The sequence below is a fragment of the Solanum pennellii genome, chromosome 1 (assembly GCF_001406875.1).
Source record: "Solanum pennellii chromosome 1, SPENNV200".
NCBI lineage: Eukaryota > Viridiplantae > Streptophyta > Magnoliopsida > Solanales > Solanaceae > Solanum > Solanum pennellii.
In genome coordinates, this window is record NC_028637.1 from 2038493 (window position 1) to 2057825 (window position 19333).

Below are 19333 nucleotides of genomic sequence, written 5' to 3' on the forward strand. Positions count from 1 at the left end.
TGAATTGATATGTACACCATCTTACTTCTTAACTTAATACGGGCTTTTAATATAAGTTAATCCGAATTCATCAAGTCTAATGCAAGTACATGATATCGGGTGGGAAACCGATACAAAAGACGTAGGAAGTATAAACATATACATTTCAAATTCTGAATCCGTCTCTAAAAGGATAAGAAGATCAATAATAACAAAAACCAAAAAAGAGCAAAAGCTGCTACACTTGAAAAGCAACCATATGAGAATCCTCTATACTTTCTATAAACAAACTCTTTTGTAATTAAAAGTAAAAAAATAAATATTAAAGCTAGATAAAATATAGTTCAAAAAATGAAAAGCAAAATTGGGAATAATATCCCTAACATCAAAATTTGAATATTACATTTTAGGGGAAAAATTATAATATTGTTTATATTGCTAAATGGATCTACTGTTGTCACTTTTAACTCTCTGCTTTCTATTTGGGGCCATGTCTTCAGAAAACCTACAGCACACACAATATAGTTTAAAAAATACACAGAGAGTGTGAAGGTCTGAAATCATTTATTTTTAGAAGACAGAAAAATAATATCGAAATACACGATATCTAGAGTTCAATTACAAGACGTATAACCAAAGGTTTTAGGTTCAAACCCTGAGAATAGAAAAAATCATGAAAAGGAGCGCTTCCCTCTTGAATAGGCCTTGCAGAACATGAATCCGAGTTAGTCGAGGCCTTGAGGATAATCGATAACCGGACACCACGGGAGACAATTTTTTTACCAGAGCTATAAACTATAGAAAATAATGTGACTTAACGTATCAAGGAAACCAAAAGTTTTATGCATATCTGATTAAATTTCAGAAAATGAGATTGCTCAAAAAATGCATGAATCGTGAAGTTATGCTTTTTGTCTTATAATCGTGGTATCTGGAGCCAACTTGTGTGCACCTCGGTTATTCAATGGGATACCTACTACCTCCCACCAACAACAGGTACCACGTAACTTTGTCCACCAAAACTTAGACAAACGAGAAGAAATCACCTAGTGATCTTTGTCTCAACTGAGATATCTACAAGTTGGGGAATCATAGGCGAGGATGGACCGGAAGAATGACTTCAGAATAATATCCAATATGATCCATAAATCAACTTACGGGTAATGATTAAATGAGTTCTAGAGAACTTACATCTCCAAAATTCTCTTCCTCTTGTCGTTGCAAATGTAGGAGCTCAGCTGTTCAACCCCCATATTTGCAAAAGTCTTGTCTCGATCATAATTCAACAAATTACATGCATCTAAAGTTGATGAGGACTCGGCTGTATCAGGTGTACCGGAGAGATCTCTAAGTTTTCCTTTAAGATTCTCCATCAAAACGAAACCTGCCAGATAGTGAAGTGATCAAAACTTCAGTTAAACCGACGTGTGATACATGTCAACTACATGGATTCTTTCTGCAAGTTATAATTAAGAGTAATAATTACACTAAAAAAGACTTTGGTAAGGTTAAAGCCTTGGCAGCCAAAAAACAGGTGTGACTATGTGACTTGTTTTGCAAAATATCCAGGGGAGTAAACCTGATCGCATTAAGGCATATATGGTAAAGTTTTTTGAAGTTAGAGTAATGCAAGATATTCATGCAGGACAAATAACACAACACAAGAAGAAGCAACTTTTAAGATATGTGAAAAAATACATTGTGTTTCTAAATACCAAGTTTTGTATAAGCTATGATTCTTCTTCTTATAAGAAGAAGCAGCAATTGCTCTGTGCTTACTACTTCACCTCGCTTCTCGCTTCTGTCATTGAACCAGTACGAAATCACATCCCCTATTCAGCACAGAAGCTCCGAAAATGAAGCTTTATTTTCCTGAGTTTGGTGGCACCAATCCGAGGGCTGGATTAGAAGGCAAGGAAAATATTTTGAAACCTACCAAATTCTTAGATAGATGAAGCTGAATTATGTTTAACAAGTAATGAATCGAGTTAATTACTGATTTAATGAGCATTTAAAGGATTCCCAGTGGATGTTCTACCTTGGCTAATGTTCGGGAGGTTTAGCGATTTTATATATAAGTTCAATAAACTTCAGCGATGTGGAAATGTGGACAGTTATAAGGAGCAACCAATATGATGATGATTAGCCTTTATCTTACAGAATTACACTTTGTAACTTGATTTGTCAATGTATAGAAACAAGAGAATCAAGTCTCTAGTGAGGATAGCCAACCCTGTCACCCTCATGGATGCTTATGAATCCATTAACACTCTTCATAGATAAACGCTCTTTCAAGACGCTCCTAGTACATACTAAGCCTTCTAGAACCCTCTAATATGTCATCTCCGACTTGTTTGCCCATTTTACCTATCTTTCTTTAAATTATATTGGGAAGGTATTATAATGATGTAATGACTGAAAAGCTGGGTTCTCTCCTCTCATAACCCCTCTTCTTATCTTCTGATTTCATTCTTTCCTTCTCCCTTGTTCTTTACTAGCTATAAATGTGCAATTTTTTCGTTATCGAGCTCAAGTGTAACAATATTTTTTATAAACAGAAGTTACTATCCATCTGAAAGCAAGTAAAAACAGACAAAAAATTCACCAATTTCTACAGCAAACAGCAGTTTATAGATGATGCACCATTCAAGTAATGAATAAATGTTACAAACTTATGGAGAGGAGGAAGAAAAAACTCACTGAGGGCTCGAAGGGTCTTCAAATCAAACTTGTTAGCTAAAGACTTGTGACCAATCTTTTTGGCACGTTGTTGTATCAGAACTTTCAAACCTATCAATAAATCCTAAAAAATTCAACCAGATCACGCATAAGATATTGGTCATCACCCAAAAGAAAAAGGAAAAAATGAGCAGAGATTACTTACAAGCTCAGATTCGGTTAAGGAACAAAGCCACCGAACATCTTCAATTCTATTATTCCCTAATATAGCCATCTGTTCTTTCATCTTTCTTTAGCGTGCAGTTAAAAAGGACACCTGATGGGAAGAGGAAAAACCTTTTTAAACATTATTGCAAGGTGAGAAGTAATGGGATATTAAAAAGTGTTCCAGGTAGTATATGGTGATTATAACCATACAAATTAGGTACTAACGGAACCAGTGTTCAGGAAGCGTGAAGCAGAAAAAAGCGATAAGGCGCCGCTTCACGCTTTAAGCGATGAGGCGCTCACATACTCATTCTAGTCTGTGAAGCGTAGAAGGCTCGCATCGCTTCGCTTCATTGCTTGCGCTCGCTTACCTAAAACACTGAATTGAACAGGGATAATGCAACAGCAAATGAAGAAAAAATTGTATATCCGACATTATATGGAGAAGTCCTTGGATGACAGCTTAGTACACAGAATTGGCAGGAAAGTTTGTTAGATGTTTTGATTTTTGCAAATAGTGCTTGAATTTACCATAGTTTGCCAATTCCTTGTTGTTATAAGTAGTGGTAGCCATTCCATTGTCTCGTCTTAGCAATGTATGAATATTTAGCAGCTTCTACACCGTGGAGTCTGGGTCAGCTATCAGCTAATTTCACGCGGTACTTACTAACTCCTACCAGTACAATCACCGTGGAATTCTATCCACCAAGACTTGAACGTATGAAAACGAAATCACCTAGTGTTACCAGTGACCTATTGATTCTCCACCAAGTTCATTGATCACTACGTGACACCCTTAAGTGCCTCATCTTGTTATTTCTCTCTTCAATACATGTTTAAAATAAGAATATATTTTCAATACTGGATCATCAATACGTCTTCCATCCTCTTTCTAACTACTAGATGAAAATACAGCCAGCAAAACTCTATCAAGCAAACCATAAAATTTAGGTATAAACAACAATATAACAAATACTACTCCGGTTATTTCGAATAGACCTTCAACTCAATGAAAATCATATCAAAGCATATACTATAGAAATCATTATAAAGCAAAGCACGATTTGACAAAAAAAAAAGAGGAACAACTACACTAAATAAGGCCAGGAATAGTTTTTGAAGAGAAACTTACAGTTATGGAGGACGGCGGCGGTCGATGTGGAAGACTTGCAGCAGCGGCACGCCGGCGCAGGGAGGTGGACGGACGGCGGCGAATTGACGGCGGAGCAGCAGGGAGGTTTGATTTGGGGAAAAAAATATCAAAAATTGATACTTAAGGAAAAGGAAAATAGCTATTTAAGTCTCTTAAGTTATTGACTTGTTCATTTTGATCCTAATCTTAGTGAATTGAGCATATTTAGTCCTATTTTGGGAAATAAAATATGTTATTGAGATTCTAAATTGTAATTTCAATTTTTCAAAATAAAACTTAACCCTATATTACAAGTTTATATTTTAAAAAAATAGACTCATCATTTTAAATTATGTATAGAAATAAATGCCAAATCACTCAAATTTAATATCTTAAATTTAATTTTTGTAAAGTGCACTCGTCCTTTCAAAATCTTAGATACGTCTTCGATTCTCTCACTCTTTTTTTTTAAAATGTATTGCTTTATTATGTATTTCTTGTATAAGCATGTTTAAATTTTGAATTCGCTTCAGCTTCTTAGAGATATATGTTCAAAATATGATAGATGAAATATCGAAATGGATGGCTCTCAATCATTTGGACCGACCTTAAGTAAGCACCCTTCTAAAGTGCAAAGGAAGTCACCAACCTAACTCATGGGCCTTGAAAATCGCCCATTAACCCGTTCAGGTAAGTATGTTTCTTGTTGTTCTTTCATAGTATTATATATCCCATTCAAATCCTTCTTTTCCTTTGTGTAATTTTTTTTCCCCATAAAGTCATAATAATATGTTTTGTGTGTTTCGATGATCCTACCAAGGCTTAATGAGAGACATTTTGCTTATATAAAGTTTAAATCTCATAACATTAATCAACTAAATTATTTTATTTTTTTGTTAATGACAAGGGAAATCCGCAGCTTTTTTTTTTGGGTGTTCACAGGGTAAAACCCCGCTTCTATAGAATAACTGGCAAACCACATAAGAGATGTAATCCGCACTAGGCAAGTCTGGTGAGACGAGCTCGACGTAGAAGGCAAATCCCTTGCTTTTGCGGGCAAGAGATTTCAAACTTAAGACCTCCAACATCGAAATCCAAGGGATTTCAAACTCGAGACCTCCAACATCGAAATCTCATATAATAAGCTTTAATTTTCTCCCTATATTATCATTTCCCTCATGTTATTTTGTTTCTTTCCATCATTAACAGAAAAATATTTCCCCACTCTTAATCAGATTTTTTGCCAACCTTCAACAAAGATTGTTGTTAACAATATCATAAAAAAAAAACAAAAAACATTATAAGACCATATTAGAAAAGTTGGAACTAGTACTTTTGGGGTAACTCCTAAATAAGAGAACCCCTCCAAAAATTAGCGTATGCCACTAATTGCAGCATTTTTATATTGGGACAAAGTTAGTATTTACTTGTATGTTATCAATGTGGTACTCCTTCAAAATATTGCTCTTTGTTTCTTCAATTTACTTTTTTATGATTGAAAATCAAGAAATATATTATTCTTTTCAAAACGAAACGATTTAACCTATATTGTGTTGTGTAATTACTCATAAAATCAGAAAAATATATGCTTGTGAGATGATCGATGAAATATCGTTGGAGTGAGCATCTTGAGTAAGTTGAATCGAATGCAAATTCGTGTTTTAAGTTTATAGTGAAGGACCCTTCTAATTTGTATTTTTATTAGACTCTTCAAAAAATGTTGTTATCCAAAAATGAACTACTTCTCGATGTTACATCCTCTAAAATGCACTATTTCTCTCGATGTTAGATCCTCTAAAATGCACTACTTCTCGAGGACCATCATGCATCCATCGACATTTTAAGAGTTTGTAGCACTAGACAAACATAGTTTGGGTAAAAGAAGAAAACTTTGCTTAAGAATTGGTAGGGGCTGCGTGAACGCAAGTCCCCACGACAACAAATTATGACATAGGCTTGATCACTTGGACCGACCTTAGGTAGGCACCCTCCAAATTGCAATGGACAATATTATTGAACTTTGTATGAGATAGTGTTTTAGTTAAATTTTTTTGTTAGTTAGAGATGTATAATAACATCCAAAGGCCGGAGCTAGGAGTGGCAATTGGGCGTGTTGGGTCAAAAATTTGAACGGGTCAATAATAGGTCGAGACAACAAATCGGATCAAGATCCAACTCAATTCAAATTTGCTTGGTTCAAAATGGGTTAGGTAATGAGTTACAGTATTGGATCATTCATTTAAACTATTTTAGTATAAATTTTCCTTTCGTTGTTATGGTTATATACAACATATCAAATTTTAAAAACTATTTTAGTATAAATTTTCCTTTCGTTGTTATGGTTATATACAACATATCAAATTTTTAAAAAAAATATATATTTTGATTTTCATGTATACACAAATAGGCACTTAAAGTTGTATTACATTGAACAAACAGACACATACGTCTTATATGACATTCTACATGAAAATTTGTATCTACATGAAAATTTGTATCGTACATAGCTCCAACATGTAATATGTTATGTAAAACTACTATAACCAAGTTAAAGAGCACATTTATATATTATACCATTAATTTTCCCTTGCACAACATAAAATAATTGTTAAACTAAAATTGTTGGGGTACTCAAAATAAGAAAACCCCTCCAAAAATAAAAAATAAGTATCTACTCATTTTTTATCAATGTGGTATACATAAATATTCAGTCCTTCATTATCTACAGAAACGACTTAAGTTTTGTCATTTTGACTTTCTTGTACGATTAAAACATTAAATGTTGAATTTCGATTACTGTTAGAGTCAGGATTTTCAAAATAGAAAGAAATATAAACACACGATTTGAACCATGATTTCAAAGATGGTTCCTCTAAGTACTGTACCAACAACACAAGGGAACTGTTCGGTGCACTGTTGTTTATATTCTAATTTCTGTCAGTTTCTCTAGATAGATATACATATATACATATGATTTTTTTTCAAAGTTAACGGATACAAGGTTGAGGACATGAAAGAAAAGCTTTGTCAGATTAGGGATATAAGGGCATTCTTCATCAATATAGTTTAGTTATGAAGAAGTTGGCCAAGACATTTACTCCCTCCGTTTCAAAATAAGTGTTTGTCCTAAAATAAGTGTCGCGCTTTAGGTTATTCGAGATTGTTTCCGTGGGGGACTTTATTGTCATATACCACTAATTGCAGCATGCACACAGTATTCTTTAGTAAAAGTCGAAAGAATAGTTGGCTTTGCTCAAGGTCTTGAAATTGCATCTTGTAAGGTTACTTTAAGTATGTCTTATAATCTACGTTGCTCGAAGTATTCAAAAATGTTCTTGTACCCCACTCATAAATACACAAAAGTCTAACTTTTTTCGAAGTACATTTTGTAAAATCTTTAATAAAATTACGAACATCAAAATGAACAATGGTGAGAGAAAATTACTAGTAACTAAAACCAACAAATTTTGATTAAGAATTGGGTAGGGGCCGCGCGAACGCAGGCCCCCGCTGCAACAAATTATGACGTAGGCTCGACCACTTGGGCCGACCTTAGGTAAGTACCCCTCCAAAGTGCAATGGAGGTCACAAACCTAGGCCATGGATCTTATTGATCGCCCATTGACCCCGTCCAGGTAAGTATGTGTCTTGTTGCATCTTCCTATTATTTTATATCCATCTAGATCTTTGTTTTTCTTTGTGCCATCCGATAAGGGACATTTTGCCCTTGATTTATGGTACCAAATAGACAATAAACAGGATGATAGATAAATTATTTTCGATTGGACTTTTTTATGAGTATTAAATAGACGCATTCATCCTATATGACACCCTACATGACAATTCTGTGGTGTCCTACATCTATTATGCCATATAGGACGTATGTCTACTTATACACACTCAATGTTGAAGGGCATAAACGTCAACTGAAGCTAAGTTAAACGGCATATTTATATATTATCCTTTTGGTTATATATATTTAAACTACTGGATCTCCTTGGCGTAACGAAAAAATTCTAGTGAAGGTAAAAGTGATTTAAATATTTAAAGTTCCATACGTGACCTTTTGTGTATCTACGTCCTCCAACTTTGAATCTAACACAAATAAATACTTAAACTTATATAAGATTAAACAAGTAAAGACATACATCCCATATGGCATCCCACGTGAAAAATGTTAAACTAGAATTGTTGGGGTACTCTTAAAGAAGAGAACCCCTCCAAAAATTGGCGCATGCCACTAATTGCAGCGCGCACACGGTATTCTTTAGTAAAAGGCGAAAGAATAGTTCGCTTTGTGCTCACTGCGTGAGTTCTTAAGCCAATCTGTGCTGCAATTTTATATTGGGACAAAGTATGTGTTTTCTTTTTTCGAATTTGATCAGTTGGAAATTTTAAATATCCAACTTTTAAATAATAAACACGTGAGCCTACATGGCACAATACACGTAGGACGCCACGTAGGACAAAAAATTATATGTAGGATGACATGTGTGTCTATTTGTTCAACTTTATACAAGTTTAAGTGTTTACTTGAGCACACTCAAAGTTGAAGGGCATAAATGTGATTCGAAGCCAAGTTAGAGGGCATATTTATATATTATGTCTTTTTTTATCGAGTTGTGTATGGAACATTGTATCTCAGAGCTTATAATCTATAAATCATTGAGGGAACAATCCGAAGATACTCTATAAATCATTGAGGGAACAATTTGAAGATACTCTTAACATGTTATGATATTGTTCGCTAGACTCATTAGTTCCGTAGCTCAAGAAAATTTCTCACCTTTTTTTTTTTTGTTCATGTTAAATATACAAACATATGTGTTGCTGGTTTTCATGGTCCAACTGAACAGATAAATTTGTTCCACAGTTACATAATGTTTAAAAGATCAAAATGTAAATCAGCAAAAAACAAAAAACAAGAAAATTTTGCTTAAAAATTGGTAGGGGCTGCGCGAACGCAAGCCCCCGCTGCAACAAATTATGACGTAGGGTCGATCACTTGGATCGACCTTAGACAAGCACCCCTCCAAAGTGCAATGGAGGTCACAAGCCTAGGCCATGGGTCTTATTGATCGCCCATTGACCCCGTCCAGGTAAGTATGTTTCTTGATGCTCCTTCCTATTATTTTATACCCATCTTAATACTTGTTTTCTTTGTGTCAACCGATGAGGGATATATTGCCCTTCATCTTTTTATTATTATTATTATTTTTTGTTTCATTTAATATCAAACAAATCTTTTATCATTACTCTTGAGAAAATTAAACTTATCGAAAAAAAGTTTCTCAAGTTATAGGGTGTTTTTTGGTAGAGAGGAAGATATTTTTCATGAAAAGTATTTTTCTTTTCTAACCGAAAAACTCCATAGTTTCATTTCTTCTTTTCGTTTTATTCTTCATACAATTGTGATGTCTGATAGGAAAATAAAAATGAGAAAGTTAAGATTAGTTTTAATCTGAATGTTGCAATTATTGATCTATTTTTCATGTGTATAGAGTGTGATCAACTCAAGTGTTGAACATTAATGATCGAGAAAGGAGCAAAAAAGAAAGGCTAGGTTACAAAGAAGAAGAGGTGGAACACGCGGTAAAACTACTTAAAATTGATCGATCGTGTCTGTGTGTGGATTTGTTGTTGTTATTTTGACCTCGTTGAAATTATCGAAGTTTGAGGTATCACTAATTCTTTAATAGTTAATCCGTTTTATCTCAGGAGGAATAAATCTGCAATTTCAGGTATTTGAGAGGATTAAATTTCTTAAGGACACAAGGTTGGTTCTGTGGACTCGGATTAGTTCTTTGTTTTTTCCTTTCGTCTTTTATTATTTCTGACTAGGTAATCTGAATACAAAAGATAACAATCACTGACAAGAAGTGAATGATAAGACTGGAGATGGAAATCTTACCAGTTCCCCACTTGCATTCGCGCAGCCCCTACCCGAGAGACGAACAAAATCTGAAATAAGAAAATTTTTGCTTAAGAATTGGGTAGGGACACGCGAACGCATGCCCCCACTGCAACAAATTGTGACGTAGGCTCGACCACTTTGGGCCGACCTTAGATAAGCACCCCTTCAAAGTGCAATGAAGGTCACAAATCTAGGTCATGGGTCTTATTGATCACCCATTGACCACGTCTAGGTATGTATGTTTCTTAATGTTCCTTCCTATTTTTTTTATAACCATCTTAATACTTGTTTTCCTTTGCGTCAACCGATGAGGGATATATTTGTTGGGAAAAATACTACAATGTTGATATTGGACTAAAATTATAAAGTAGTGAATAACTTAACACAAACACTGTGTCGTGACATGTCACTGTCGTGAAAATGATTTTGGCCCAAGTCCGGTGTAAATCATTGTAGGCGATCGCTCCCCAAGATTCCACAGTTACTCTCAAACACGTGTGTTCATGGTTAAAAGTTTGGAGTTGCACAAAAACAATTGTCCGGAAATCCACAATAGGGAGAATGATTATTTAAGCCAATAAAGAAATTGGTGAAGGAGATAGTAAATGAAAGAAAGGACATTTGTTTTTTTCTTCTATGTGTTTAGCTCCCAAATGATATCCTTAAATAGGAAAATTATTTACATTTTCATCCATTAAAAGAATGTAATGATATCCTTAAATAGGAAAATTATTTACATTTTCATCCATTAAAAGAATGTAAGAAACTAACGTATAATCAATACAATGTAACATTACTCACTTAAGTGACAAATTTGTTATAATACCAAAATAACTTCAAGTCTTCTGAATATTTTCTTACGAAGTTAAGAAAACTGACATTTGAGATAAATATGAACCACTAATATGGAAGTTACTCTCCTATTTCACATATGGAAGTTACTCTCCTATTTCACATATACTAACGACTTAGCAATGTTCACATAGATTAATTACAGAGAGCTAAAAGATGTAACTTATCCTTACGAATATTATCCACAATATTGCCTTTCATCTTCTTCTTATTAAATTTAAATATCAAACAAATCTTGGGAAAACATTAAAACTAGTACTGTTGGGGTCCTCTAGAGAAGAGAATCCCTCCAAACATTGGGACAAAGTTAGTATTTACTTGTATTTTATCAATGTGGTACTCAACTCACTCCTTCTCTTTGTTTTTTTTTTCCTTCAACGTGTTCGATCAAACATCGGTGTTTTCCAACTGATCAATTCGAAAAAAGAAAACAGTTGTGTTTGTTTAAATTGCTTCTTCGATGGTATAATCTATGTTTTTTTAGACTCTCTAAAAATATTGATACACTGGACTCGTGTTGGATCCTCCAAACATAAAATTCACCTTTTTTTTTATCGAGTTGCGTATGGAACGTTGTATCTTTAGAGCAAAGGTTTTTATATTACTCCTTAAATCATTGGGGCTAAAACAATCCGAAAATACTCTTAACATGTTTTGATATTGTTCGTTAGATTCATTAGCTGGGAAAATTTCTCCTCATTGTTTTTGTCCATGATAAAAATGTTGGAGATAAAATTATATATGTTTACTGGTTTTCATGGTCTAACTGAACAGATTATTTGTTCAACAATTGCTTAAAGTTTAAAAGACAAGCCAACAAGAACAAGAAAATTTTGCTTAAGAAATTGGTAGGGGCTGCGCGAACGCAAGCCCCCGCTGCAACAAATTATGACGTAGGCTCGACCGCTTGGGCCGACCTTAGGTAGGCACCCCTCCAAAGTGCAATGGAGGTCACAAACCTAGGCCATGGGTCGTATTGATCGCTCATTGACCTCGTCCAGGTAAGTATTTTTTCAATTGCTCCTTCCTATTGTTTTATATCCATCTAGATCTTTGTTTTTCTTTGTGTCAAACGATGAGGGATATATTGCCTTTCATCTCTTTAATTTAATAGCAAACAAGATAGACAACAAACAAATCTTTTACCATACTCATGGGCAAATTAAAATAACATTAAAAAGCCCTTGTGAATTTCAGTATTGAGTATATCATAACTTTCGGGGTGGTCCAAGTTCGAAATCTCTAGCCAAAGAAAGCAAGAGAATTGTTTTCTGGATCGAGCTCGTTGTACCTAACTTTCCCTACTGCGAATTACCTCTCCTGTGGGGGTTTCATTAGAAAAACAACAAGTATTGAGTAAATCACATGATCCGATTTTACTGACAAAGTCTAAGTGTCTAGGTTGTAATGAGATTAAAGGTGTTAAACTGATGTTAACCAAACTCTATACTTTGCTGCAAAAGTTGCTCAACCTATCGGGTCTGTGCCTAGACGAAAATATTTTTCATGAAAAACATTTTTCCTTCGTACCGACCACTCATCTCATACAACCGTCTCTTAATGTCTTTGGTTATGTGCACTTTGACTAATTCTACTATGTGGACCAAACCAAAAGAAACAAGTACAAACTAAGTACCTCAGTAGAAGCAGAGCATCAATGTTCTAAAAGTATAATAGAATGTATTTTATGCTATTTATTTTTTTGGGATAATGTCCAAGTACCCCCTCAACCTATGTCTGAAATCTCAGAGACACACTTATACTATACTAAGGTCCTTTTACCCCCTAAACTTATTTTATTAATAATTTTTTACCACTTTTTGACCTACGTGACACTATCTTGTGGGCCCAACGATGGTTGACTTTTTTTTTCAAACTAGTGCCACGTAGGCTAAAAAGGGGTAGAAAATTACTTATAAAATAAGTTCAGGGAGTAATAGAACCTTAGTATAGTATAAGTGTGTCTCTGGGATTTCGAGCATAGGTTGAGGGGTACTTGTGCATTATCCCTATTTTTTTCCTAAAGAAAATTTAAACTTGTATTGTTGGGGATTTCAATGAAGAGAACCCCTCCAAAAATTGGCGTATGCCACTATTTGCAACGCGCACACGGTATTCTTTAGTAAAAGGCGAAAGAATAGTTCGCTTTGTGCTCACTGCGTGGCTGCGTAAGTTATTAAGCCAATCTGTGCTGCAATTTCATATTGGGACAAAGTTAGTTTTTACTTGTATTTTATCAATGTGGTACTCTCTACACTCTTTTTTTCTCTCTTCTTTTTCATCGCTCCTTTAAATTCGATCGAAAATCATCATGTTTCTTGTATACTTTTATTGTTCGATTAATTTAAGATTTGTTTTCACTTCAGTTTCTTGGTGATTCTGGAGAAATATATGGTCACAAATTAATTGATGAAACGTCGCGTTAGGATGTTTTGTACTTAGTACTCTTGAATACTTGAATTATAGTCTGAATTTTTATTAAGGACAATCAAAATTTGAAAGAAATAAACAAATGAATAAGCCAAGAGATTACGTCTATTTTGTAAGAGCACAATTTAGAGAAGTTATTTTCAAAAGATCCTAAATATCATAAGTGACTTTTCGACTATTTATTTATTCATTTCTTGATAATTCTCAAAGTTGTCATTCGTATACATGTAAATAGCATGGGGTACATGGAATCGTTCAAGATGATTACTCAATTTAATTCATATCGTTATAAATCGAATATAATTTAAATTAATCGAGTCAATAGATATCAAATACCCGATGATTAAAACAAAATAGAGAATAACTTCTCTCATAAGACAAAGAAAAAGAAAAAGTAGTCTCAGCCACTTGGTCCGACCTTAGGTATGCACCCCTTCAAAGTGCAATGAAGGTCACAAATCTAGGCCATGGGTCTTATTGATCACCCATTGACCACGTTTAGGTATGTATGCTTCTTAATGTTCCTTCCTATTTTTTTTATAACCATTTTAATACTTGTTTTCCTTTGTGTCAACCGATGAGGGATATATTTGTTGGGAAAAATACTACAATGTTGATATTGGATTAAAATTATAAAGTAGTGAATAACTTAACACAAATACTGTGTCGCGACAAGCCACTGTCGAGAAAACGATTTCGGCCCAACTCCAGTGTAAATCGTTGTAGGCGGTCGCTACCCAAGGTTCCACAGTTACTCTCAAACATGTGTACTCATGGTTAAAAGTTTGGAGTTGCGCAAAAACAATTGCCCGGGAATCCTCAACAGGGAGAATGACTATTTAAGCCAATAAAGAAATTGGTGAAGGAGATAGTAAATGAAAGAAAGGACATTTGTTTTTTCTTCTATGTGTTTAGCTCCCAAATGATATCCTTAAATAGGAAAATTATTTACGTTTTTATCCATTAAAAGAATGTAAGAAACTAATGTATAATCAACGTTTTCATTACCCTTACTCTATAAGTTACAAATTTGTTATCATACAAAAAGTAATTTCATGTCTTCTGAATATTTTCTTACGGAGTAAAGAAATTGACACTTGAGATAAACATTAACCAGTAATGTGGAAGTTACTCTCCTATTTCACATAATACAAAACGACTTGACAATGTTCACATAGATTAATTACCTTTGCATTAAAAGAAAAGAAATATTTTCCACAATATTGTCATTCATCTTCTTATTATTTTTTGTTTCATTTAATATCAAACAAATATTTATCATACTCTTGCATGGGAAAATTAAACTTAACTACAAAAGTTTCTAAACTTATAGGGTGTTTTTGGTACAGAGGAAAACATTAAAACTAGTATTGTTTGGGTCCTCTAGAGAAGAGAATCCCTCCAAAAATTGGTGTATACCATTGATTGCAAACATTTAGCTAAAACACTTCGAAGATATTCTTGACATGTTGTGATATTATTCGACTCATTAGTTTCGTAGCTCGAGAAAATTTCTCATCATGTAAATAATTGATGATACAATTATACGTTTAGTGGTTTTCATTGTTCAACTAAACAAATTACATAAAAGCTCAAAGATATAAATATAAATCAACAATGCAAAAACACAAAAAAAAATTGCTTTAAGAATTGGTAGGGGCTGCGCGAACGCAAACCCCCACTGCAACAAATTATGACGTAGGCTCGACCACTTGGATCGACCTTAGGTAGGCACCCCTCCAAAGTGCAATGGAGGTCACAAACCTAGGCCATGGGTCTTATTGATCACCCATTGACCCCATCCAGGTAAGTATGTTTCTAGTTGTTCCTTCCAATTCTTTTATACCCATCTTTCTACTTGTTTTCTTTGTGTCAACCGATGAGGGATATTGTCCTTAATCTCTTTTCTTTTTTTTTCATTTATTAGCAAATAAATATTTACCATACCCATGGGAAAATTAAAATAAGATTAAGAAGCCCTAGTGAATTTTAGTATTGAGTGAATCATACCTTTCTGGGTGGCCTAGTAGTTTGGGCTTGAGACTTTTATGTTGGAGGTTTCAAGTTCGAAATCCTTCCCCTTGCCGGCGATAGTAGAGGTTTGCCTTGTGGGTCGAGCTCGTGGCGCTGGAATGGCCTAGTGTGGGTTATATCTCTTGTGTGATTTACGAGAAATTGCATAGAAGCAGGGTATGGAGGGTTTATCTTTTACGTACCCAAAGTATCGGCTACGGATTTTCCTTGTCATCAAAAAAAAAAGTATCGAGTAAAAGACAAAGTCAAGTATGTAGTTGTACTAAAGGGGCTAGTGTAGAAACTGATGTTAACAAAAATCTATGCTTTACTACAAAAGTTGCCTTAACTTATGCGTTCATGGCCGAAAATATTTTTCATGAAAAATATCATAATATTATTATTTTCTCTTTGGCCTTACATGCACTTCGACTATTTCTACAAGGTTCACCAAACCAAAAGGTTCAAATACAAACTAAGTACCTTAGTAAAAGCAATTTAAATTTGAATTTTTTGTAATGTAACTCAAATTTTGCTCATATATAATACTATAAATTATATTATAAGACATATAAAAAAATTTAAAACTAGTAATTGTTGGGGTACTCAAATAAGAGAACCCCTCCAAAAATTGGCGTATGCCACTAATTGCAGAGCTCACACGGTGTGCTGCAATTTTATATTGGGACAAAGTTATTATTTACTTGTATTTTATCAATGTGGTACTTTCTACACTCTTTTTTTCTCTCTTCTATTTCATCGCTCCTTTAAATTCGATCGAAAATCATCATGTTTCTTGTATACTTTGTTGTTTGATTAATTTAAAATTTGATTTCACTTAATGTCGCTTTAGGATGTTTTGTACTTATTACTCTTGAATTGCAGAATCTGAAATTTTTACTAAGGACGAGAAAAAAATTGAAAGAAATAAACAAATGAATAAGCCAACAAAACTTATCGCCTATCATACATATGAAAAAAAAAAATTAAACGTTATACATGCAATATAATTTTCTCGTAAATGAGGTTCAGATGAATCAATCGTGTGTTGGCAGGAGCTTGTCAGAAAAATAGAGAAAAACCTCTCATATTAGACAAAGTTATAAATCCTCAAAACATAAAAATAATTGGAAGGAAGATAGAGAAATGATGGGGAAAAACAAAAATATTATCACCCCATTTTAACATATGTAAACAAAATCAAGAAAATTATGACGTAGACTCGATCACTTAGGCAGATCTTAAGTTAGTGCCCTTCTAAAGTGCAATGAAAGTTACCAACCTAGGCCATGAATCTTATGGGTCACCCATTGACCCCGTCAAGGCAGGTATGTTTCTCGTTGTTCCTTCCTATTATTTTATATCTATCCAAATCAAAGTTTTTTTTGTGTATAGATCGGTGAGCGACTTTTTGTGCTTGTTTTCTCCTATTTGGTAAATGTAATATATTCTTACAAAGGTTAGAGACATATTAAAATAGAAATATCTATCTGATTTTAACTATGGTTTAGCACACTTTTTAGTGAAATTAAATTTTTATATACCTTTTATTATAAGTGTCACACATCTACATAAGTATTTGAAAAATGAAAAAAGTCAGATATAAAAATGTCATATCATAGTATATACTTTAGTTTTTTGTAGACGAAAAATTGACAATAATATTAACATGTCCCGTAGAATTTCATGGATGAAATTGAAAAAGAATTTTATTTATATTATTACAAATTGAATATAATTTAAATTAATCGAGTCAATAGATATCGAATATCTAATAATTAAAACAAAATAGAGAATAACTTCTCTCATAAGACAAAGAAGAAAAGTATGTTAGTTTCAATGCAAATTGAACAATGGTACTTCAGTTTCACAATTTGTTGCACACACAATATTTTCATGTTTAGAAACTTCTATTTTGGTACACTACCATCATTCGTTTATCTAAACTTATAAATTGGTCAAATTTATTTATTTCAAAGAATTTATTCAGATATAATTTTGAGTTATAATTTGAAATCGTTATAGTTTGAAATTGATATTTTATTTAGATTTAAAAGTACTACTTCTATTCAATAATAGTTATTCATTATTGACTTGACGCACTCTTTAAAATATTATAAATAAAAGAATAATTTTACTATATCACTCTTTAAATATAAAAATGAATAAATTTTAGGAATCACATAGTTTTAATATGAAATTAAAATATATCTCTCTTTAGTTTGTAATTATATTAATCTCTTAAAAAGTAACACAAACCAAAATACATTAATATGTAGCCGGGATACATTACAGAGTATCTTGGATACATTATAACATAAATCAGATACATAATATATAGCTCAAATACATTAAAAACTAGTTCGGATACATTATATAATAAATTGAATACGTAATATGTATCTCAGATACATTAAATACTGGTTCAGATGCATTAGTATGTTGCCAGATACATTAAAGAAATAAGAGATTTTTAGAAATAGAAGAAGATATTGAAAATAAGTGAAACATAAAACGTGTATTTCAGTAATTTTTCCTATAATAAATGCTATGTTTTGAGAAATGTAACAAGGAAAGGACTATAATTAATAATAACGATAAATTACAAACTAAGTTTAATATTATCCTCTCTTTTTTTTTAGTAGATAACTATAGTTAGACGGAGGGACGATGTATTTTGTGTTCTTTTAAACATGAAAATTTTACCACATATGAAACTATTAAAATTTTCTCAATTATTACATTTTATCGGAGTAACATATCAAATTTCATAAGAAAACACTATACGTTAGTAGGTCTTTCTAAAAAATATAATATTTATTGATTTGAACTTTAATTCAATAAAAAGAAAATTAATATATTAATAAAGTAACTACTTTTATAAATATAATATAATCTTCTATATAATATAAACAATCTCTTTACGTAAGTATATATTTTCAAATTAAATAATTAAAAAGACGAAATAATATTATTATTTTTTTCAAGCGGTTGTTGATAGTGTGATTAACAACCATTTCTACATTAAACGAAATTACTAAGTAAAGTGATAAATTTGAAAAGTAATTAGCTATGATTAACATTATTATTAAATTAATAACGTTACACCATATCACAATGTGATAATTTATTCTTCACAAGATTAGAATATAAATAGAAACGTATTCCTACAAATATTATCAAAACTTTAATGGGATTAAAATTAGCAATCAAACAAAATTGAAGCAATAAATTGACCATATCTATATTAATTAGGAGATTTAAATATTATAAAATAAATATATTCAAAAAATCACAGAATTTCAACATATCATATATCTATTTATTTATAAATATTTTCTAATCTTGCATATAGAGTGTATTTTTGTGACAAAGAAAGATTCAAATAAATTAATTGTGCTTCACATCTATTAATAAACTAATATGTATTTTTTATATCTTTAATTATAATTCTTGAGTTTAATCCTAAGTATGGAATCTTATTTTTATCGGAAGCGTTTTATATTTTAAATCATAATTTTTTTAATAAATCAAATTTTATTATATGAATACAATAACGATTAATTGATTTCAACCTGAATATAAAAGTTAACATTATAAAAAAAATAGTGTAATTTTTTAATAAGAGAAATTCGATAAATAACTTAGCCACCTTAGCTATACCTCCAATAGAGTAATAAGTATTCCTCAGTCTTTAACCATATATATATGATCAGACTCAAATGTGTCTATCATGTTTTTATCAGAAACGTTTTCATCTTTTTAAAGTGCGACTTCAAGATTAATTTAGTAGAACATCATAACAGAACAAGAATCAATATCTCTTAAAAAGGGATTCGTATAAATCATCGTCGATCCCAATTCTACCTCAAATAAAAGATTCCTATGTCTTTAACCATAATATTCGAATTCAAACTCTAAGTGTAAAATCTTACTACCCTCGAAAGCGATTTAGCTTTTGATTGTAACTTTTTTTATACGAATTAAGATTAGTCAGATCTCATGACAGATACTCGATTTCGAGATGAGGACAAAAACTAGCATTTTATAAAAAGAACATAAAAAAGGATAATTTGTTACAAAATTTATATTACTTGATCCCCAAGCAACCACCATTACACTCAATT

The 19333-nt window shown here is 32.5% G+C and overlaps 1 protein-coding gene, 9 non-coding genes and 2 pseudogenes across 10 annotated transcripts; all 12 read right to left on the reverse strand.

Moving 5' to 3' along the window:
- Positions 1 to 225: 225 nt before the first annotated feature.
- Positions 226 to 4144, reverse strand: LOC107015307. The gene is made up of 5 exons (XM_015215535.2): positions 3998 to 4144; positions 2864 to 2974; positions 2680 to 2782; positions 1171 to 1363; positions 226 to 484 (listed from the first exon to the last, which is right to left on the reverse strand). Exons 2-5 carry the CDS (start codon positions 2942 to 2944, stop codon positions 418 to 420), a joined length of 444 nt encoding a protein of 147 aa, XP_015071021.1. The 5' UTR covers positions 2945 to 2974; positions 3998 to 4144; the 3' UTR covers positions 226 to 417.
- Positions 4145 to 4561: 417 nt separating this feature from the next.
- LOC114075753 lies at positions 4562 to 4695 on the reverse strand (annotated as a pseudogene).
- Positions 4696 to 5902: 1207 nt separating this feature from the next.
- LOC114075752 lies at positions 5903 to 6046 on the reverse strand (annotated as a pseudogene).
- A 1433-nt stretch (positions 6047 to 7479) lies between these two features.
- Positions 7480 to 7640, reverse strand: LOC114075742. The gene has a single exon (XR_003576138.1). It is a non-coding gene; the product is annotated as a U1 spliceosomal RNA (small nuclear RNA).
- A 553-nt stretch (positions 7641 to 8193) lies between these two features.
- LOC114075769 lies at positions 8194 to 8311 on the reverse strand. The gene has a single exon (XR_003576158.1). It is a non-coding gene; the product is annotated as a U5 spliceosomal RNA (small nuclear RNA).
- Positions 8312 to 8943: 632 nt separating this feature from the next.
- Positions 8944 to 9104, reverse strand: LOC114075743. The gene has a single exon (XR_003576139.1). It is a non-coding gene; the product is annotated as a U1 spliceosomal RNA (small nuclear RNA).
- Positions 9105 to 9989: 885 nt separating this feature from the next.
- On the reverse strand, positions 9990 to 10151 carry LOC114075746. The gene has a single exon (XR_003576142.1). It is a non-coding gene; the product is annotated as a U1 spliceosomal RNA (small nuclear RNA).
- Positions 10152 to 11611: 1460 nt separating this feature from the next.
- On the reverse strand, positions 11612 to 11772 carry LOC114075744. Its single transcript, XR_003576140.1, has one exon. It is a non-coding gene; the product is annotated as a U1 spliceosomal RNA (small nuclear RNA).
- A 1040-nt stretch (positions 11773 to 12812) lies between these two features.
- LOC114075766 lies at positions 12813 to 12929 on the reverse strand. The gene has a single exon (XR_003576155.1). It is a non-coding gene; the product is annotated as a U5 spliceosomal RNA (small nuclear RNA).
- Positions 12930 to 13542: 613 nt separating this feature from the next.
- On the reverse strand, positions 13543 to 13703 carry LOC114075748. Its single transcript, XR_003576144.1, has one exon. It is a non-coding gene; the product is annotated as a U1 spliceosomal RNA (small nuclear RNA).
- A 1143-nt stretch (positions 13704 to 14846) lies between these two features.
- LOC114075741 lies at positions 14847 to 15007 on the reverse strand. Its single transcript, XR_003576137.1, has one exon. It is a non-coding gene; the product is annotated as a U1 spliceosomal RNA (small nuclear RNA).
- Positions 15008 to 16385: 1378 nt separating this feature from the next.
- On the reverse strand, positions 16386 to 16538 carry LOC114075751. Its single transcript, XR_003576147.1, has one exon. It is a non-coding gene; the product is annotated as a U1 spliceosomal RNA (small nuclear RNA).
- Positions 16539 to 19333: the final 2795 nt, after the last annotated feature.